This window comes from Falco punctatus (assembly GCF_963210335.1).
Source record: "Falco punctatus genome assembly, chromosome: 1".
NCBI lineage: Eukaryota > Metazoa > Chordata > Aves > Falconiformes > Falconidae > Falco > Falco punctatus.
Genome location: NC_137580.1, coordinates 91,847,820 through 91,861,449, shown reverse-complemented (window position 1 = coordinate 91,861,449; position 13,630 = coordinate 91,847,820). Strand labels below are relative to the sequence as shown.

General features: G+C 41.8%; 1 protein-coding gene across 3 annotated transcripts in view; it reads left to right on the top strand.

Annotated features, from left to right (window-relative positions):
- Positions 1 to 10,042: 10,042 nt before the first annotated feature.
- Positions 10,043 to 13,630, top strand: part of MED13L (mediator complex subunit 13L) — a 202,240-nt gene continuing 198,652 nt past the window's right edge. The window contains exon 1 of one of the 3 annotated variants that reach the window (XM_080365613.1): positions 10,043 to 10,157. In XM_080365613.1, the coding sequence (XP_080221739.1) occupies positions 10,128 to 10,157 (30 nt within the window). In that variant the 5' untranslated portion in view covers positions 10,043 to 10,127. Of the gene's footprint in view, positions 10,158 to 10,188; positions 12,349 to 13,630 lie in introns of those variants that run through there. The other 2 variants (XM_080365611.1, XM_080365612.1) reach the window with 2 other exon arrangements.

The following is a 13,630-nucleotide window of genomic DNA, read 5'->3' as shown; positions in this document are numbered from 1 at the left end:
GCTGAGACCATATGTCCACTGGGAAGAATTTGGCAGACATCTTCGAGTAGAAGTAATTACAAGAGACAGGAACAGTCCAGATACCGCAGTTCGGGAGTTATTTCTGCACTGACCACTGCTCACAGAAATTGATCTGAAAGAATGTTGTTGAGCAAATACTAGGTTTGATGCATACAATACTTTTGACTTGGACTGTTGTGCATTGTTTAAATAGAACGTGAAAACTGCATTGATGTTACACGTACTTAATTAAAAGTGAGTTCTCTTTAAGTGAGGTGTAACATCAGAGTCATCGTGGAATGTATCTCCAGTTTTTTGCAGTTGATAGACACACATACTACCATTTTTCCCATTGTTGAGTTGTAAAGTTTGTGTACAGGTTAAAGCACATCAGCTCATATTATATTTGAAAACTGGATTTAAAGGAACTCTATTGACTTTGATACCTCCTGAATGTGTGCTTGAATGCTCACAGGGCAGCACCCCCAGTGAATTGTACCCTTGTTGCCTGAGAAACAGAATTTGAGTATTGATTCCTACCCTGTGCCAGAATGTCCTTGATGGAAAGATAGCTGGTTAATCCCAGGCAGGAGCCAAAGCACACACCAGCATACAGGCAGCATGCGTGATTAAAGATTTTGACCTCAAGTTTTAGCTTGTGACTGAAGCAGGTGTGACACCGTAGACATAGTCTCTGAAAATTGATGAAAGTTGGCTCCTGGCTTCAAAGTTGCAAGTTGGATTTTGGCTCATAAATGGTATCATTACTTAAAAGGAGTAGTCTGGAATTACTTTTTACAATAATAATGTAATCCTTCACTTAAAATCTGTGAGTATTACCTAAAATATTTGACCTATATTACAGACAGTCATCCAGAATCCAAGTGGCTTGCCTAAAACCACAAAGTGAACTGAGGATAATGCTAGAAATGTCTCTCATGCCCCCAGTTCCTTTCTTCAGTTTTGATATCTTCCAAGTTTTTAATGTTCTGATAAGTGATCATAATATTGCACACAGAGAAATAGGATGGGGAGGCTCCCCTTTTGGCAGGTATCACAATTATATGTGAGTAGTGTGCGTAAGTCTGCAGTTGCAAATAAGTACAATGCCAAACTGTAGACTGGGATTGTGCTCAGGCTGCAATTCAGTGGTTTGCATCCTGTTGAATCTTAGTAAAGATTTAGTGTATTTACAATGGTAAACAACAACAAAATAATGATTTATGTGCATTCATTCAGTCTGTCATCCTGGCTTAATATTAGGAGAACAACTAGAGATTCAGAGGAATGATTACACTGAAGGTTTTCATTATAATCCAACTATACAGCTATGATTTTAGTGTAGATTTTACACAAAAATATTTCTTCCAAATACAAATTTGGAGCACCAACTGCGTTTTGCCAAATACTGTATTAGCCTGGAGTTCTAGAATGGAATTTAGACACTGCAGTTTGCTGTGACTTGTAGCTTTGTCAGTAGTTTTTAAAAAATGTCTGTTAGCAGTGCTCGCTATACTTCTAACAAAAAAAAAACCACCCCACATTTCAGAATAAGTTTGTATCCATAAAGCCCCAACAAACATGAAACAGTCAGCAAGTACAAACACTGCTTCTTTCCTAAGATGAGTGGCAGGGTTTGTTTAAATCAGCAGAGCTGATCTTTGCCCAAGTTAGGTCCATGTGCCAGAAAGCTGAAGGTCATCCCTGATCAGACTAGAACAGGATCAGCTGCAGCTTTAGAAAACACAATTGCCAATATGAACAACTGCCTCTTAGGCAAAGTGGGCATGAGAAGGCAAGGACAGCTTCTTGTTTTGGACCAGAAAACACACTCCTATTGTGGCAGGTCATTGTTGTTTTTTCCATCTGGCTTTGCAAATCCATTCAAATTTTTAATTGATCTTCTGCATAAAATCTCAGTCACAGGATTTTCAGCAAAAATTATCTGCTGAGTTGATACTTAGGTATTAGTTATGTCATGTGTCTTAAGTGGGGCCGAGAGGCTTCGGTCTCCACATAGGAAAACAATAAATATCACTGTTTATTTCCTTTCTTTATTTGTCAAGCAAAGACAACCCTTTCAGCTTCTTTCTGAAATGAGTGTCAGAAAAATTCAAAAAAAGCAATATTCATTGGGCTGCAGAAAAACGGAAGTGCAAACAGATATCTCTAAGCTTGCCTAGCAGTCTGAAAGATAGGTTCCCTTTAACCAAACATTTCAAGCCATGGCTAGTTTCTTGAGTAATCAAGAAAGGAGTTGATTAAATGAAAAGCACTTGAAATATTTTATTATATATGAATATACTTTCCTATAAGGAAAATACTTAAAATTTTTCATAGTAGTAAAATAGGATTTGCTCTGTAACTCCTTTTTGTATCAGGGCTTGTGAAACCTTAAATCTCAGAGAAATGTGTTGTTTCATTTAATAGGGCTTGGAAACAGGGATGACAACACAGGGCACCTATGGAAGTCTTATGCCTTTAATTCTTTTATTTGTTCTCATAATTTCAGCAAAAGCTTTCAGCACAACATTTATCTGCAGTTGATGGATCACTGAATGCTTACAACTGAAGAAAATGAACATCAAAGACATCAAGTAAATTATTTTAATGGTTGGATCTTTCACAGAGCAAGCTTCACATTTTGTGTATTTTGTTTCCTATAAAAATACAGTTTATGTATATTTTAAAGGCAGAATTTGGCTATAGCTTGCTATTTGCTTTGATTTACATTTCTTATAACTGAGCTGTAAGTGAACTTGACAGCTTTGTGGCCAAAGGGAAGTCCTGATACTAAGGTTCCAGAAAAAAAGGGCTTTAATGAGGTCAGAGTGGTAACAGAATGTAAACCAAAACATTTCTTATTCAATCTCATTATTACTGATGAGCCTCCAGTGGGTCCTTACTAGTTGTTCAGGCTCCCAGTTTGGAATGGGGTGGAAGGAAGCAAAGGCAGAAGCAAGAACAGGCATTAACTGTGAATGTTATAGAAATTATTACAAATACTGAAATGTATGTGTCTGCCCAGAGTGAAATGCATGGGCATAGCCTGTGCGCTTTGTCAGTACACCTGTGACTGACTAGCTTGTTTAGTTTTTAGAAGAGTTATTTTCAGGGATATGAGTCTGAACCTTAATCTCTCTTTAAATGGTGAAGTCCATTACAGTGGCATCTACTTCAAACTGGTTTCTATCCATCTTATAAATGCTCACTGACTGTTTTGTTCAGGATACAGCAGGGACAGTGGCACACCCCTGTTCAGATCAAAAACTTGTTTAATGTTTTGTTCTCATATCAGTTTGCAACATAACCTTTTAGCCTAAGAGATCTAGAAATACAGGATGTGGAGTGCAGCAATAAGATATACTTCTAATGATAAGAAAAATAAATCTAGAGGAAGGAGGAGAGGTAAAATTGGTAATTTGAATGTAATAGTGCCTATAAGGACTTGAATGTGAATGATGTATGATGAATCATGTATGATGAAATATTAAAAATTATCCATTACTTACAAAGAATCTGCACGCTGGTTGCTAAAGGTCTGAAGTTCTAGAGCTGTCATTTGGAGTTTTATAATACCTTTTGAGATTATGGTAACTGTTTCCATATATCCATATAGAAATGCCCTAGCCAAGCTTTGATAGCTTGGATACTCTGCTCTTCTGTCTTCTAAATTATCCTTTCTTTCCTCCAACAGTGTGTGAAAGTGTTTACACCAGAGTACAATGAAAATAGCCAAATAATTACAAGGATGTAAAAGACAACTCTCACAGAGCTTTTATTCACTTACAACTGCAGGATCAGGCCCTGAGCATAATTCCATGTCATCAATATAAAAGCATAATAACCTGTAACAGAGAGTTATCAGCTCCTATTTCTAGGTCATAATTAGTAACACAGCATTTTAAATTCCAATTATTTAGGTTTTTAAAAGTTTCTTCATAGTGCTTCACTTTGCAGGATTGTGGAATCCATTAGATGAACTTAAAACTGCAGCTTGGAAATTGCACCGTTTGCAACAAGAGGAACAATAACTTTCAAAAAGAAAGAATGAATATTAGAAGGGAGAAGAGCTGGAAGATAATAGGAAACAAAGAGAGAGTGCTACATTAGTCCAGACTTTAATGTGGTCAGTGATCAGAGACCATAAGCCATAGTTTTTATTCATCTTTTTTGTAACAGAACTTGAGCATCACTTTAAAAAGCACGAAGGTTTCTTAGGATTTACAAGAAAAGCTTTATCATTTCTCACCACAGTAAGGCAAAATGATTTCTAGAATTACAAAAAAAAGAAACAATTTGGAGTGATATACTTAACCTGCCGTTTGCCCATACTTTTCCTGCACTTTGTCTAGAAAGGCCATACTGTCCCTGGCAGATTTTTTTTTTCAATTTTAATTTTAAACTGCAAAGTAAATCTTGTAAGTTTGGCCCGAGAAGTCCATATATAATTCAGGGCAATATTTTACAATTCTTGTTTTTACAGCCATAAACACCTTCTAATGCCAAAGGGGAAGAGGACTTTAATCCAGATAAAATAAGATTCTTAAACACTGAAAATTGTACTCAGATTTATGGGCCGATTTTAATATTTGAGCTCCCATGCCAAAAGCTGTACATTCCACATGTGCAGCATGGGGTGTTGCCTGACTGGCTGTTTCCAAGGTCATAGCACATCAAACTACATCACCCATGCAGAGTTACTCTATAATCTATTCCAATAAATAAACTTGGAGTTTTGTTCTCAGAATGTGTTCGCCAAATGTTATTTCCATATTTACTTTGCCTTTTAGCCTTAAATCTTTTCAATTTCTTCTCTCGTAGTATTTTTATCCTGTATCTTATTTAACACTTTTTAATAAGCTGAATTCTTACCAAGCGAGCACAACAACATCTGAAAGATGAAATCTATCTCTTTGATGGTATGAAACCATGACCCAACAGGCCCATCCTCTGCCTGGAGGGCTAGTAGGAGCTTCATGTTAGATTATTAAATCCTTTAGAAACTCAAGTGTGTTTATTCATAACACAAGGTATCTAGCCAACATCACAATTCTTTCCTCTTTCGAGTGCAAAAATAATTTACAATTAAAAAGTATTTGCCATTTTGCTCTGCCTAAATCACGCTTCCCTTTTATTCCTGAATAGTTTCAGTTGTCATTTGCTTCTTTCTGTCTTTCCAAGTAGCTCATTTGCTTTGGTTCTACAGGATATTTAAATGAGAATTTACAATTGTGTCTCACAGAAACCAACAGGGCATGCTGGTGCACAAAACTGTTCCTTACCTCCAACTAAAAATAAACACGTTCCTTTGTCTTCCTTTAGTAGTTGCCTTTGCAAGATCTTGCTGGCCAGTTCACTCTGTACTGAAACTTACACCACTAACACTTTAAGTTCTCAAAGGCCTCTCTGACACATAAAGCATTCTCGTGTTTTTTTTAAAAAACAAGTGAAAACTTGCTACCACAATGATAGCGTTTTGACTGTCAAATGGGTCATCATATATGGGACTGCCTAAAGCTTTATTTTTTAATCTTATCTATTACTATTTTCAACAACTTTTATTTTTAGCATTACATTTTCTTGAAAGTATCAGTTTGCATTTTGCTATTTGCTTCATCCCTACCAGTTACACCTGAAATGTCATCTAAATATCACCGTGATGTAGGAAAGAAATGAAACGGCTTCTGTGCTCCTGAATTGTTTTTATCCTTCTATCTAAAGCCACATTTCTAGAGACTTTCCTTGTCTTTTCTCAAATTTGTTGTTGGCAATTTAAACTTCACACAGCCAAATTTAGCCATCTTTTTTTCCTCACTCCCTCACACTTCCATCATTCATAAAGGCACCATGCTACTGGTATTACTCTTTTTATAAAGAGTCAGGCACCTTTGACGCCTTCCTTTCTTTCACTGTTCATTCCTCTGTTCATGCCACTCTACACCGCTCTCACTCAACTCCTGCTGCTACTTCATCCATAACAGTAAGAGATCACCTTTTCTCTTTCTAGACAGTAAAAGACCTTGTCTAGGCTCCTCTTGCCTGCCACTGCTTCCTTTGCTGCCTCTCTTCTGTCTTTTACAATCCAGAGAACAAGGAGCTACTAAGATAATTTGTCTGTTTGTTGATAAAAGTATAAGAGCACTTTCTTTTAACTCCATGTACAGCTTTACGTCTGCTTCACCAGAGTGAGCTTAAATGTCTCATCCTTGTAATTCTGACTCACCTATTATCTTGAACTTTTTTCTCTTTTTGCTTTCCTAATGATGCGACCTTCAGTTAATCTAAGTCCTCTACAACAGTTTGCAGATTTCTTTCAACAGTATCTTGTAGGTGGAAAAACTTTCCCAAATTGGTTTTCCAGGTCATTAATCTTTCCTCAAACTGCTCCTTAATAGGTACTGTTAGTATAATATTCATATGAGCAGGGAATTTTCATGTGTGTAACTCTCAAGAGGTATGTTGAAACATTGACCTATGCCACATGTGTGCTTTTCTGACTCTCCACTCCCCACCCGCCCCCAAATCCTGACCTTGAAACAGTTGTGACTTGTGAGAAGCTTGTTCATGTAAGTAGTCCCAGTGACATCAACAGATTTAGTCATCTGAAGCTATTTATTTGTGAAAGCCATTTGCAAAATCCCTGCAGTATAACTACTGTGGGGTCTAGCATCACATCTGACAGTAGTCTACATTTGGTCTTTTCTTTATCCTGGAAAAGGAAAAGAAACAGAAACTCCGTGAAGTCCCAGCAGACTATCCCTGCTGCTGTGGATTATCAAAGGACAATGCTTAGTTACTGATGAATGGGAGCACTATAAAAATCTCATATCGCATCATGTGGGAAGGTTTGGAGTCATACAAGCTGTTTGACTTGCTTTTGTGCACTATAAAATAATCCAAGCTATTAATTTTGATTAAAAATATACTTAATTTTTACAGCTATTTCTATAGTTAGAGATGATTATAAACAGACTACATGGATCTGTCTTGCAGTATGTATGGGTAATGATGGTGAGCAAGGATGACTAATTTGAAGACTGCAGGAATTAAACTATGGGCCTCCTGAAGAAATTCTCTACAAACAAATCATTTACTTACATATTTATGTTCCTCTTAGAGGAAAGTACCCATCCCTTCAGAACATCAATATCTTGTTTTAAAATTCAGGCCATTTTTTATCTTTACTAGGAATAAACAAACATACTAAAGTAGCCATTCCTCTATCTTAGTAAAATTAAAATGTTAGTTTACAGGCAATCTGTAGATTATTGATGGTTTGTTGGTTTGTTCGTTTTTTAGAAAGAACATTTGGTATGGATTTAATGTGAGAAAATATTTTGTTATTTTTTATGTTAAAATTAGATGCTGTTAATTTTCTTTATGCCAGTGAACTAGTTTGGTTGTTTGGGGTTTTTTTATTCCTCTTAAGTCTTCAGTTTGTGGAAGTATAGGTCTTTGGTTTAAAACCAAAATCATGACCACTTCTTATTTATAAACACTTGAACAAAAAAATGTAATTACTGGGTGAATTAAAAAACACTTCAGAAATTAATGCAACCTCATAATAAATAGACAATGAGACCCCTGGAAACGTACCTGATATTAGGCCGTTCATCTGCAATATATTACAAGAAGATGCAATAACAAACTACATAAATCATGGACAAAGAACTAAAATTCTTTGAGTTTTAGTAATTTTAACTGAAATTAATAACTTGAATATAATGTATTTAAGAGCAACTTAAGAACAGGGAGGAAACAAAATTATTTTCTTTGTTGCTTTTTGATATGTAGAATAGTTAGAGACCATTTACTTGTATTACATTCATAATTTGGGTCTCATATAATTCTCCTCCACCCTATCCTTTCCATTACTGGTTACTGTAGGCAACTGGAGAGGAAAATTTAGAAAACAGTAAAAATGACACTTGATTAAATTAGACCCAGGACAATCATTACTTGTAACGGAAAAGCTGGAATTTGTACTAATGAATAACCATAATGTCTAACTCAAACATGTGGAAAAATACTTTTTTACCTACGAATGAGTTGTCTTTGACATGAGATTTCAAACACTACTTCTTTTTGACACTGACAGGCTGAACTCCAGTTCTGCTGGTGGTGTAAGAAGGGCCAAACTCTTCACACCCAGAGTTGAGAGAACTCTGAACGTAGTGCTCAAGCCAATTGTATTCCTCTAGTATATATTCTTTTCATAAATTGATAGTACAGCAAGAGGTCATACTTTAAGGCAAAATAAAACCAAGCAACTGCTTGCCATTCTAGCTTTGCTTTAGCCTCCTGATGTCTGTCTGTCTTCCTCCATGTTTAGTTTGAAGCATAAGCAACACCTGCTGGTGAAAACAAAGTCTATGAAACTGCTGAGCCATCCTCCTGGAAGAACAGGTTTGATCATTACTGTAAGCTCTTGGTAAGGTTTCTAGAATAAAATAAACTTGCCTATCAATATTTGGACTAAATATTTGGACAGGGTAGGTAGCTGGTTCCTCCCCAGGGTGCTTATCAGCTCTGTATGGTGAAGGCTAAGTGTGACCCAGCTGATTTCCAGGAGCCTGGAAACTCGTTTCTGCAGCTTAAGTTGTGTAATTGCAGCTTGCAAGTTAATACATTGGCAGAATTAATAAAGAAGTTCCTGTATATTGCTGCTATGGAAAAACGGTTATTTTTTTAAAGCAGAAACCCCAATGTTCTTGTTCATGTTCATTGATCAATTTTTTAAAATAAGTGAAAGAAAACAGGGACTAAAACTTGAATACCCTGAGTTGGGAAACACGTTCCACCACATACCATCTAGGATAATTATGCATGAGGAAGTGTCACTTGTATATGATATCTGTAAGTGGAATAATTTCTGTTTTAAGTAACACTATTGTCAGAAGACAGCAAAGAAACTTTCCTAGTTTGGTACTGTGAAGTGAATGATTAGACTGTAATGATTTCTACTTGTTTGTGATAACTGAATGTAATGTAAAGTCAAGTAACTGGCAAATTCCTTGGAGAGATGCTATCTTTTTTCAGTTTAAAAACAAAATTAACTTTGCAACGCAGAGATGTGGTCAAAATGTCTGACCAGTAGCCTTTCACAAATGCAAGCAGCAACTCTTCAACTTCTGAACATTGACCCATTACAGGTAATTTAATTATACTAAAGTATTTTTAATTTAAGAAGTAATTAAATGTTCATAAGAATCTTGTAAATTGTCCAAAGCAGCACAGTGTGAGTATATTAACATTTCTCCCCCTGAAAATGGATCTGAATCATGTGTTAGACCTCACATTTTCATGAGAAAATCAAGCATAGTAAGTCATCACTACTTGAAAGATCCCAAAGAGGAATGCTGACAACTGGAAATACCATTTGGAGGGTAAGGAGCATATGGAAGAAAAATGAATTCTGCAGTGTCTAATTCTGTACAGTATTGTTAGCTTTCCATGGGATAAGCAGTAATGTGATTCTCAATTTCAAAATACTACTATAATATCAAAATATCTTTTTCATGATAAGCGATGTTCTTTTATTCCAGAAATGAAACGGATCTTTCTTCGAAGGGTTTGTTGTACTCTAGGCAACACTTAGTGGTAGGGTGGCTAACTGATAACTGCAGTGTGTTTGCAAAGAACTGTACTATTTTAATTCAGAAGGACGTGTGTTTCGTTGGTTAACGCATATTACTTGACATATTTACAAGTGTCAGATTGTGTTCTCTGTTTGTAACACATATTGACAAAAGAAAGTAATACTGTCCAAAGTACATACTCCCCCGATTCTGGATTGCCAGGCTGTAGCAAGCAATTTCTAGGCTACAGGAGTTTGGCTACATTGTCAGCTTTGCTCCTTAACAGCTCAGGGGTTTTACAGCATCTTTGTGCTTGTTTGATTCTCTTAGATGAACTGAAGGAGGATAGAAGTCTCTCCCTAAGGTGAGTCTAGGCTCTTTTTTTGCTAATAGGTGTAAATAAATAAATAAATAAATTACAGCTGTAACTGAACATGAATATTTCATTTGTGTTTGAAAATGCTTTTTCTCTCACTAATATAGGACCAGTCTTTGCAAGACAGAATTTCTGTTCAGTGTGACAGTGAAGGGAATGGTGCATGATGGATGGGATTTGTCGGACAAAGAATGCACGTGGTAAGACCACTGGTCTTGGTGGAAATTTTCTTTTGGCCTGAATTCTATCTGTTGCTCTGTGTATGTAATTTAGCTAAATGGCTGCGATGCTTGTTTGTGTTAGAGATTTGTTACGGTGAGGTAAGTCCAAACAAACTCCATTCAGTCATTAGAATAGATGCTAATCTTAATTTATTATGAAGAAAAGTAAATTGCAAAAAAGATGCCTAAATAAGATTAAAGTCATGATAAGGAAAGCTGCTACTGAGCACAGGGTGAGAACTCTTTCCACTGAATCAGATCATTGAAAACTTGCTACATTTCTGTATTAAAGCTTAAGCGGAATTGTGAAATAATCTTTCTCTTTCAAGCAGCAATATCTGCTTTGTATCACCTACGGAATGCTCCTGTTGGTGAGAAGCTCAGGCAGGTGAGCTTTAATCTGCCTAAGCAGATCAGGCTCCCACTGGTTTGAATTAAAGGGTCATTACGAACAGGGAAAAAATGACTTGTTATGAACATTACGTTTTAAACGAAGTACTTGGTATTCATCGTTTATTATTTTGAGTCTATCCTTTCTGCTTCTCTGCACCATGGCTACTACAGGAACGGATTTCATTTGTTTATTTAACTTTGTTAACTCACTAATATTGTGAATTCCTTGTACTAAAAGATAACTCCACAGAACGCCTGAAAGCTGTTCCAGAGGGAATGCAGGGCGAGCTGCTCTGGGTCTGGGTGAAGCCGCGTTTCCCGTGCTCCGCAGAACTTAGCGTTGAACTTGACTGTTCAAGGGGAGCCCTTGGGGGGCGATACCCTGGTTTAGGGATGACAAGGAATGTGTTTCCAGGCCGGTTTTTAATCGCTTCGGAAGCCGGCGGGTGCCGGGGCAGAGCCCGAGCAGGGGAGCGCAGCGGCCCAACAGGTGGGAGCGGCAGCGCGCTCCGCCGCCGGCGCCCCCTGCCCCGCGCAGCTCCTTTCAAATAACGTTTTCCTTGGCCGAGTGCGCGGCGGGCGTGGGCGTCCCCGACCGAGCTCGTCCCATTGACGCGGCGGAGGCGGGACGCGCCCCCGCGGCAGCGGCCCCCCCACCCCCGCAGCGCCCCGCCGCCCGCCCCGGCGCCGCCGCAGCGCCCTTCCCGCTACCGAGCGCCCCCAGCGGCCCGGCGGGCGCCGCGGCGGCGGAGGGAGGGGCCGGGAGGAGCCCCAAGCGCCGGACCCCCGCCCTCCGGCGCGCGTCACGTGGGGCGGCGGCGGCCAATGGCGAGGCGAGCTGCGCCTGGCGGCCGCCATTGCTGTCAGAGTGGAAAGAGGCAGAGGCGAGTGTGTGAGGAGGAGCGGGTGAGCGGGGCCGCTGGGCGGGCAGCGCCAGGCGGAGGGGGGCGAGGACGGGCAGGGACAGTGCTACCTCTCTGGGCCGGGGCTGCCGCCCGCCGCCCGCAGCACCGGGAGCCCCGCACGGAGCGTAAACAAGGCAGCGGGCAGCAGCGGCGGCAGCAACAGCAGCAGGAGGAGGAAAACACCATCCACCCACAGCCAGCGGCGGCAGCAGCGAGGGGCGGCCGGGCGGGGAGGGGACACGGCCTCCGCCGGCACGCGAGACAGCGCCCCCCGCCCGCCGCCGCCGCCACTGCCCGGGGCCCTCCCCCGCCCCGCCCGGCCCGCGCCCCGCAGGGGCCGCCGCCGGGCCGCGGGAGGAGACCCTCCCCTCTCCTCCCCCGCCGCCGCAACGCGTGCCCCGGCCGGGGGGGGGCCAGACCTGGACGCGGAAGGAGGGCCCCGGGCCCCCCCCCCCTTCTTCTCTTCGCCCCGGCGGTACTGAGGCGGGCGCGGAGGACCGGAGGGGGCTTCCCCCCTGCGCCGCCTGCTGAGGGGGCTCGGACCGACAGGCCCCCTCGCCCCGCCGGAGCGGGCCGCGCCGCCCGAGGATTACGCGGCTGGCGCCGGGGAGCGAGGCTCGCCCCCCCCCCGCCCGCGGCGCGCCCCCTGTCGGCCGCCCGCCCCCGCTCCGCCCGCGGCGAGGGGCCGGCCCGCGGCTGCTGCCCCGGCCAGCGCCGAGGAGTGCCCGCTGCTTCTCCCCCCGCGCCGGGCCCGTCTCCTCAGACATGCCCCGCTCTGGCGGCCGGGCTCGCCGAGGATCATGACTGCAGCGGCGAACTGGGTGGCGAACGGGGCCAGCCTGGAGGACTGTCACTCGAACCTCTTCTCGCTGGTGAGTGCCCGGGGGTGGGGAACGGCGGCTTAACCGGGCGCTCTGCGGCGCAGCCGGTTTGCCGGTTGGGTGCAGCTGCCAGGGGCTTTATAGTCGGGGCCCGTGGGGCTGCTCCTCCGCTGGCCCCTCCCCCGGCCCGGCTCCCCGTGTTTATTTTGCTCTTTAACGTGGTTTGCTGCGAGCGCGTGTGTTGCTCTCACAGCTGCGCTTCCCTGAATAGGAGAGCGGAGAGGCAACGGATTGTGTGTCCCCTGCCTGCACTGCCCGCATGTACAACCATCTTCTCTGGTAAACAGTCCTTTCTCCCCGCCTCCCTTGGCACTCTGTGCCCTGGGTGCTTTGTGCCTACTAAACTGGGGGGGTGTGTGTGTCTCTCACAATGACAAACGCCATTTCAGCAGCAGCAAACAGTCGTGCAGTGTGATTGTCTGTCGGACTTACGCTCTGGGCTCCTGTGACTGCACATCAGCTGTTGTTAGAGTGTGGTCTTATCTTTGCATAGATCGTGCTTGGGGGCAAGAGGTAAAAAAAAACAATCCAACAAACCCCAAACTGTTTAATTTTTTCTTCTGTGAAGTAAAACGGTGGCGGTAAACGTAGTATGCTGGGTAGTGTGTTTGCATAGATGCTGTCTATCCATCTTACTGGTAATTGACAACTTCCTACGCGCATTGCGTGGTTTAATGTGGCAGAAATTATGGTATCAGTTTTGGCTAGCTACAGATTTGTAACTTGAATTTGAAACAAGAAAACAGTTTGTTTCTGTGGAAGGGCAGAATCATTTGGAAATACCTTGCTTTATTTACCTGACACATAAGAACCTTCTCCCTGCTGGCTGGGCAACAGCTGAGCAGAGCGAGAGGACTCTGATCACTCAGAGCCTTCTAGTGCTACGAGGGATAATGTCAGAGGGTAGGAAGGACTTTTTTAGTGCATGGTATGAAATAGTTAAAAAATTGTAATGCAAGTTTGGGGATAGCATGATAGGTGGTAGATACCCCCTTCTACGCATCAGAGCTCTGCCAGAATTGGAGGTGAGTGCATATGTTGTTCTAACAGAAAGGAAGAGATTCTTTTATTAGCTTCCTTAAAGGAGTTAAGAGGGGAAAAAAAAGAAAATTAATTAAAAATGCTAATGATGAAGCTTTTTGTTTTATGAATTTTGCCTTTTATTGCCGTATGTTTGTTATTTTGCCCCTGTGGATTTGGTTTGTTTAAGTACGTACGTTTGGGTTTTATTTTGCTAGTACCTTTTAAGAATCTGAGGCGAGAGCCCTACCTA